The sequence below is a fragment of the Heteronotia binoei genome, chromosome 1 (assembly GCF_032191835.1).
Source record: "Heteronotia binoei isolate CCM8104 ecotype False Entrance Well chromosome 1, APGP_CSIRO_Hbin_v1, whole genome shotgun sequence".
Taxonomy (NCBI): Eukaryota; Metazoa; Chordata; class Lepidosauria; order Squamata; family Gekkonidae; genus Heteronotia; species Heteronotia binoei.
The window spans coordinates 281753527-281761238 of NC_083223.1; the positions used below are offsets into that span (position 1 = coordinate 281753527).

Here is a 7712-nt window from a genome sequence, read left to right on the forward strand (position 1 = left end):
CCTCTCCAAGGCTCTCCAGCATCTCCGGCTGAGGTCTTTCCCATCACCTCCTGCCTGGTCCTTTTAATTGGAGATGCCAAGGATTGAACCTGGGACCTTCTGCATGCCAAGCAGAGGCTCTGCCACTGAGCTATGGGCCCTCTCCATGGCTCTCCAGGGTCTCAGGCTGAGGTCTTTCCCATCACCTCCTGCCTGGTCCTTTTAACTGGAGATGCCGGGGATGGAACCTGGGACCTTCTGCATCCCAAGCAGATGCTCTGCCACTGAGCTACGGCCCCTCTCCAAGGCTCTCCAGCATCTCCGGCTGAGGTCTTTCCCATCATCTCCTGCCTGGTCCTTTTAACTGGAGATGCCGGGGATGGAACCTGGGACCTTCTGCATGCCAAGCAGAGGCTCTGCCACTGAGCTCTGGCCCCTCTCCATGGCTCTCCAGGGTCTCAGGCTGAGGTCTTTCCCATCACCTCCTGCCTGGTCCTTTTAACTGGAGATGCCGGGGATGGAACCTGGGACCTTCTGCATCCCAAGCAGATGCTCTGCCACTGAGCTATGGCCCCTCTCCAAGGCTCTCCAGCATCTCCGGCTGAGGTCTTTCCCATCATCTCCTGCCTGGTCCTTTTAACTGGAGATGCCGGGGATGGAACCTGGGACCTTCTGCATGCCAAGCAGAGGCTCTGCCACTGAGCTCTGGCCCCTCTCCATGGCTCTCCAGGGTCTCAGGCTGAGGTCTTTCCCATCACCTGCCTGGTCCTTTTAACTGGAGATGCCGGGGATGGAACCTGGGACCTTCTGCACGCCAAGTAGAGGTTCTGCCACTGAGCTCTGGCCCCTCTCCATGGGTCTCCACTGTCTCAGGCTGAGGTCTTTCCCATCACCTCCTGCCTGGTCCTTTTAACTGGAGATGCCGGGGATGGAACCTGGGACCTTCTGCATCCCAAGCAGATGCTCTGCCACTGAGCTATGGCCCCTCTCCAAGGTTCTCCAGCATCTCCGGCTGAGGTCTTTCCCATCATCTCCTGCCTGGTCCTTTTAACTGGAGATGCTGGGGATGGAACCTGGGACCTTCTGCATGCCAAGCAGAGGCTCTGCCACTGAGCTCTGGCCCCTCTCCATGGCTCTCCAGGGTCTCAGGCTGAGGTCTTTCCCATCACCTCCTGCCTGGTCCTTTTAACTGGAGATGCCGGGGATGGAACCTGGGACCTTCTGCATGCCAAGCAGAGGCTCTGCTACTGAGCTCTGGCCCCTCTCCATGGCTCTCCAACGTCTCAGGCTGAGGTCTTTCCCGTCACCTACTATTTGGCCCTTTTTAACTGGGAGATGCTGGAGAGAATGCATGTAAAGTTAAAGTTGCTTTCCTTCTACTTCTCCCTCTCCCCATCTATTTGCTGTTCTTTCCTGTCTTCCGGCTCCTCGAACATCTGATGTTCATGTGGCTCTCAGGCATCTACCCTTTGTGGCTCTTACGTTAAGCAAGTTTGACTACCTCTGCTCTAGGGTCCACAGTGCTGCCCATGTTAGAAAACATCAAGTCTGTCTATACCACCAGAAAAGAGCCAGAATCCGGTAGCATCTTAAAGACAAACACAATTTGTGGCAGAGGAGGCTCTTGTAGGAGTCACCGCTCACTTCTTCAGATACCGAATTGAACAATGGCTCATGTAAGCTCCTCTCTTTCTTTAAGGCAAGGGTGTCAAACATGTGGCCCAGGGGCCGAATCAGGCTCCTATCAGTCTGTCATCTGCTTCCTTCTCCCTCTCTCTTGCTTCCTTCTGCATCGCAGCTTGCTTTGCCAGGCTCGCTCAATCGCACAGGAGCTACAGAGCAAAGCCTCTATTTTCTCCATTGGCTGAGGCTCCTCCCTCAGGGAGAGGGGGGGGGCAGAGCTTGCTTTGCCAGGCTCTCTCGATTGCACAGCAGAGCTGCCGAGCCAAGCCTCTCTTCCCTCTATTGGCTGAGGCTCCTCCCCCTCCTGGTCCCCTAGGGAAGGAAGGAAAGAACCACAGTTTCCTTTTGCCCAGTTCCCTGGATCCCACGGGAGAAATACAAAGGAAGCACTTTATAGGCTAACGAGTACTCCTGTTTTAAAGTTTTTTAAAAAGAATCGTTAGTTGTGTTTGTGTCCTTTATAGAATTTATATCTCTGCTAAAGGTAAAGGTAGTCCCTTGTGCAAGCAGCAGTTGTTTCTGACTCTGGGGTGACGCCACCTTTTTACGGGGTGGTTTGCCATCGCCTTCCCCAGTCATCTACCCTCCCCCCACCCCCCCCAGCAAGCTGCGGACTCATTTGACCGACCTCGGAAGGCTGAAAGGCTGAGTCGACCTTTGACCAGCTACCTGAACCCAGCTTCTGCCGGGATCGAACTCAGGTCGTGAGCAGAGAGCTTGGACTGCAGTACTTGCACCTTTACCACTCTGCGCCACAGGGCTCTTTATCTCTGCTACCTAATCTTCAATAGGTACACACGTGGCCTGGCCCAACCTGACATGGCCCGGCCCGACAAGGTCTCATTTATGTCAGATCTATCCCTCACAACAAATGAGTTTGGCGCCCCTGCTTTAAGATGCTTGTGGACTCCGGCTCTTCTCTACCACATCAGAAACGTATCCGCGTTCCCCTGGTGCCTAGAATAAAACCCCTAAGAAAGCAGGTCTGTGAAAACGGAGAGATGAGTACAAACCTCAAATCTGCAACCTTTATTGCACCTACAAAACTCGGGATTCTGTCAAAAGAATGAGAAGGATTCTGTCAAAAAATGAGACCCTCTCCTCAGCCTCTCTTCTCTGAGCTCTGCTCCAAGACGTCCAGGCGTGAAGGGAGGCTGTGGACGACCGGCGCCCACGGCACCGCTGAAGTGAGAACACGGCAGCCCTCGATGGCCCGCGTCTAAGGCACAGCTAACTGGCTAATCTGGACTGCGTCCTCGCCGCAGCCACTGCTGCGTACCTCGTGCGCACAGAAAAAGAACTCCCGGTACCCTCTGCTGAGTTTCATTCATCACCCCTGTGCGGAAAGGCGTTTTGCGGGTCTCCCACGCACGGCAGGTAACAAATCAGCCCCCGTTTCCTGCTTCGCAGGAGAACAACCCCAAAGGCCTGTTCAGAACAAACAGCACTTCTCCGCCGTGCTCCAAAGAAGGGCGAGGCCCTGCCGACGAAGCCGCCTCGTCTTATCGCAAAGCGCTTTTCGTCCGAGACACCCTGCTGGATGCCGCGAAGGCAGGCTTTGTTGCGCTTCAGAGCCACGCTCAGAAAGGCAAAGTAAAGCTACAGGCCGCTCAAGGTGTGCAAAAAAAGGCGCTGGGATCCCGAGCGCTTTGGTGTCCTGTTTTCATAGGAGTCCAAGAGCGTCGCCCGGTTGCTCTCCCCCCTTTGAAAAAGGAGGTCATAACGTTACCGTCTGCGCCGTGGGGCCAATGGGCGCCACTGCTTCCACCACAGGCCTGGCAAGCTTCTTCTGAGGATGCCTCAGCTGGATTTACCTTCGTTCCCCCCCTCTGTCCCGCCGGCGGGCTCGCCGCCCATCGCTTCCAGTTTCAGCCGGAACTGCTCTGCCTCATGCTCCATCCCCAGCAGCTGCCTCCGGTATTCCTGGGCTTTGCGGTTGGCCTCTCGGAGCCGCAGCTGCAAGGCCTCTCGGTTGCTACTGTCCTGCGGAAAACAACAAGGCCTCTGTCAGTGGCTGCTAGAAGGAGCGAGAGACTTTCTCATGCCCTGCGGTTGGCTATCTGTAGAAGCGAGCGGCGACTCGCAAAAGCTCCTCCCCGCCACACATTCTGTTAGTCTTGAAGGTGCTTCGAGACTAACATTAGCGAGCTTCAAGAGGGGATTGGATGAACATTAGGAGCAGAGGTCCATCAGTGGCTATTAGCCACAGCGTATTGTTCGAACTCTCTGTCTGGGCTTCTGGTGTCCAATCCCCACTGAAGAACCTCCTGATGGCCCCAGAGTTTTTCAACCACTGCGTGACACAGAGTGTTGGACTGGAGGGGCCATTGGCCTGATCCAACATGGCTTCTCTAATGTTCTTATGTGACACAGTGTGTTGGACTGGATGGGCCACTGGCCTGATCCAACATGGCTTCTCTTATGTTCTTATGAGACACAGAGTGTTGGACTGGATGGGCCATTGGCCTGATCCAACAGGGCTTCTCTTATGTTCTTATGAGACACAGAGTGTTGGACTGGATGGGCCATTGGCCTGATCCAACAGGGCTTCTCTTATGTTCTTATGTGACACAGAGTGTTGGACTGGATGGGCCACTGGCCTGATCCAACAGGGCTTCTCTTATGTTCTTATGTGACACAGAGTGTTGGACTGGATGGGCCACTGGCCTGATCCAACAGGGCTTCTCTTATGTTCTTATGTGACACAGAGTGTTGGACTGGATGGGCCATTGGCCTGATCCAACAGGGCTTCTCTTATGTTCTTATGAGACACAGAGTGTTGGACTGGATGGGCCATTGGCCTGATCCAACATGGCTTCTCTAATGTTCTTATGTGACACAGTGTTGGACTGGATGGGCCATTGGCCTGATCCAACATGGCTTCTCTAATGTTCTTATGTGACACAGAGTGTTGGACTGGATGGGCCATTGGCCTGATCCAACATGGCTTCTGTTATGTTCTTATGAGACACAGAGTGTTGGACTGGATGGGCCATTGGCCTGATCCAACATGGCTTCTCTAATGTTCTTATGTGACACAGAGTGTTGGACTGGATGGGCCATTGGCCTGATCCAACATGGCTTCTCTTATGTTCTTATGTGACACAGAGTGTTGGACTGGAGGGGCCATTGGGCTGATCCAACAGGGCTTCTCTTATGTTCTTATGTGACACAGACTGTTGGCCTGGAGGGGCCATTAGCCTGATCCAACATGGCTTCTATTCTGTTCTCATGTGACACAGAGTGTTCGACTGGAGGGGCCACTGGCCTGATCCAACATGGCTCCTCTTATGTTCTTAAGTTTTCTTTAAAAAAAAAAAAAAAAAGGAGAGGGCTCTAAGGGAATAATAATCCCCTTAGAGACAGGTGGAGATATTGCGCTGCCTCTGATAAAGCTAATTCCCAACTCAACCTGGGTAAGGCTTCCTCTGGGCAACACTGCCTATGCTGCGCAGCCGTTGCTTCCTGCCCTCCCATTTTTACCTGGCTTTCCTCCAAGCTGCTCTCATCTTCTTCGGTTTTGATTTTCTTGGCCAGGGGCTTTTCTTCCTCTTCGCTCTGCTCTTCAACGACGGTCTCCTCTGACTCCTGGCCAGCAGGTGCAGTGAGAACTACGAGTGAAAGGAAAGGGGGGGTTGGGATGGTGGCGGGACCCGGAGTCGAGTCGTAGACGACTTCGATTTGATTTTTTTTTATTTATATCCCACCCGATGCCGCAAGCGGGCTCAGGGCAGCGAAAAGCAGTAAAAAACAAACTTCAGACTTAAAACATCGTAAAACAGTTTCAGGAGTCAAAATGGCGTATTCAGAAGTAGAAGAAGAATTGGAGATTTATACCCCGCCCATCTCTCTGAATCAGAGACAGGGAGCGGCTCACAATCTCCTATATCTTCTCCCCCCACAACAGACACCCTGTGAGGTGGGTGGGGCTGAGAGGGCTCTCACAGCAGCTGCCCTTTCAAGGACAGAGAGCAGCCCACAATCTCCTATGTTTGGTGTAGTGGTTAAGTGTGCGGACTCTTCTCTGGGAGAACCGGGTTTGATTCCCCACTCCTCCACTTGAACCTGCTGGAATGGCCTTGGGTCAGCCATAGCTCTGGCAGAAGTTGTCCTTGAAACGGCAGCTGCTGTGAGAGCCCTCTCCAGCCCCACCCACCTCACAGGGTGTTTGTTGTGGGGGAGGAAGGTAAAGGAGATTGTGAGCCGCTCTGAGACTCTTCGGAGTGGAGGGTGGGATATAAATCCAATATCTTCTTCTTCTTCTTCTTTTCCCCCCACAACAGAAACCCTGTGAGGTGTGTGGGGCTGAGAGAGCTCTGCCAGATGCTGCCCTTTCAAGGTCAGAGTCTCAGAGCGGCCTACAATCTCCTTTCCCTTTCTCCCCGACAACAGACACTCTGTGAGGTGGGTGGGGCTGGAGAGGGCTCTCACAGCAGCTGCCCTTTCAAGGACAGTCTCAGAGTGGCCCACAATCTCCTTCCCCTTCCTCCCCCACAACTGACACCCTGTGAGGTGGGTGGGGCTGGAGAGGGCTCTCACAGCAGCTGCCCTTTTAAGGACAGTCTCAGAGTGGCCCACAATCTCCTTCCCCTTCCTCCCCCACAACTGATACCCTGTGAGGTGGGTGGGGCTGGAGAGGGCTCTCACAGCAGCTGCCCTTTCAAGGACAACCTCTGCCAGAGCGATGGCTGACCCAAGGCCATTCCAGCAGCTGCGAGTGGAGGAGTGAGGAATCAAACCCGGTTCTCCCAGATGAGATGAAGATGATGAAGATATTGGATTCAAAACTGCACTGGCTGAATTATTACTCTCACACATAAAGGTCAGATGTTTGAGAGCCATAAGAGGAAGGAAGGAAGGAAGGAAGGAAGGAAGGAAGGAAGGAAGGAAGGAAGGAAGGAAGGAAGGAAGGAAGGAAGGAAGGAAGGAAGGAAGGAAGGAAGGAAGGAAGGAAGGAAGGAAGGAAGGAAGGAAGGAAGGAAGGAAGGAAGGAAGGAAGGAAGGGCTCTCTTCAACAGATTGAAATTAAATCAAAAGAGTTTCCAGCTCAACATTAGGAAGACGTTCCTGATAGTTAGAGCACTTCCTCCGTGGAACAGGCTTCTTCCTTGAGAGGTGGTGGGCTCTCCTTCCTTGGAGGTTTTTCAACAGAGGCTAGATGGCCATCTGATAGCAATGAAGATTCTGCAAATTTAGGGGGAGGGGTTTGTGAGTTTCCTGCATCGGGCAGGGGGTTGGACTAGATGACCCTGGAGGTCCCTTCCAACTCATATGATTATGATTCTAAGAACTTGGATGGGAGACCTCCAAAGGAATACCAGGAGGCGGGAGGGCGGGGGCAGGCTTTATTCAGCCGCCTCCCAGAATATCCTGCAGGCCCCCATTACAGATCAGTCACTGGGGGTGTGCAGGGGAGGGGAGGGGGGGGAAGATATTTGTGAATTTCCTGCCTTGTGCAGGAGGCAGGGTTCCCTCTAAGCTGAGTGAGTGTGAGCTCGCTCATTTTTTTAGCCTCTGGCTCACACATTTTTGTCTTAGCTCAGGAAAAATGCTCCCAAAACCAGTTTAGCGTAGCGGTTAAGTTTGGTGTGAGCGTCGTTTTGGCGTAGTGGTGAAGTGTGCGGACTCTTACCAAGGAGAACTGGGTTTGATTCCCCCCTCCTCCTCCACCTGCCCCTGCCGGTGTCACTTTGGGTCAGCCACAAGTTCTCTCAAGGCTGTTCAGCTCAAGAGCAGTTCTGTGAGAGCCCTCTCAGGCCCACCCGCCTCACAGGGTGTCCATTGTGGAGGAAGAAGATAAAGGAGATTGTGAGCCGCTCTGAGACTGATTCAGAGAGAAGGGCAGGTTACAAAACTGCAGTCTTCTTCTATTTTATGCAATAGTTCACAACTTCAATGCCAGTAGCTCACAAAGAAGGAATTTTTACTCACAAGACTCCATAGCTTATAGGGAGTGCTGGCAGGGGGTTGGAAAAAAGAAAGCCAGAATTGTTTCTGAAAGTGCCTTTGATATTTGAACATATGAACATTTGAAGCTGCCTTATACTGAA

At 53.0% G+C, this 7712-nt stretch overlaps 1 protein-coding gene across 1 annotated transcript in view; it reads right to left on the reverse strand.

The window, feature by feature from the left end:
- Positions 1 to 2663: 2663 nt before the first annotated feature.
- GABPB2 (GA binding protein transcription factor subunit beta 2) overlaps positions 2664 to 7712 on the reverse strand; it is a 36044-nt gene continuing 30995 nt past the window's right edge. Inside the window, exons 8-9 of the mRNA XM_060261314.1 lie at positions 5146 to 5273; positions 2664 to 3645 (exon numbers count right to left, since the gene is read on the reverse strand). Of these exons, the coding sequence (XP_060117297.1) occupies positions 3463 to 3645; positions 5146 to 5273 (311 nt within the window). The 3' untranslated portion in view covers positions 2664 to 3462. The remainder of the gene's footprint in view (positions 3646 to 5145; positions 5274 to 7712) is intronic.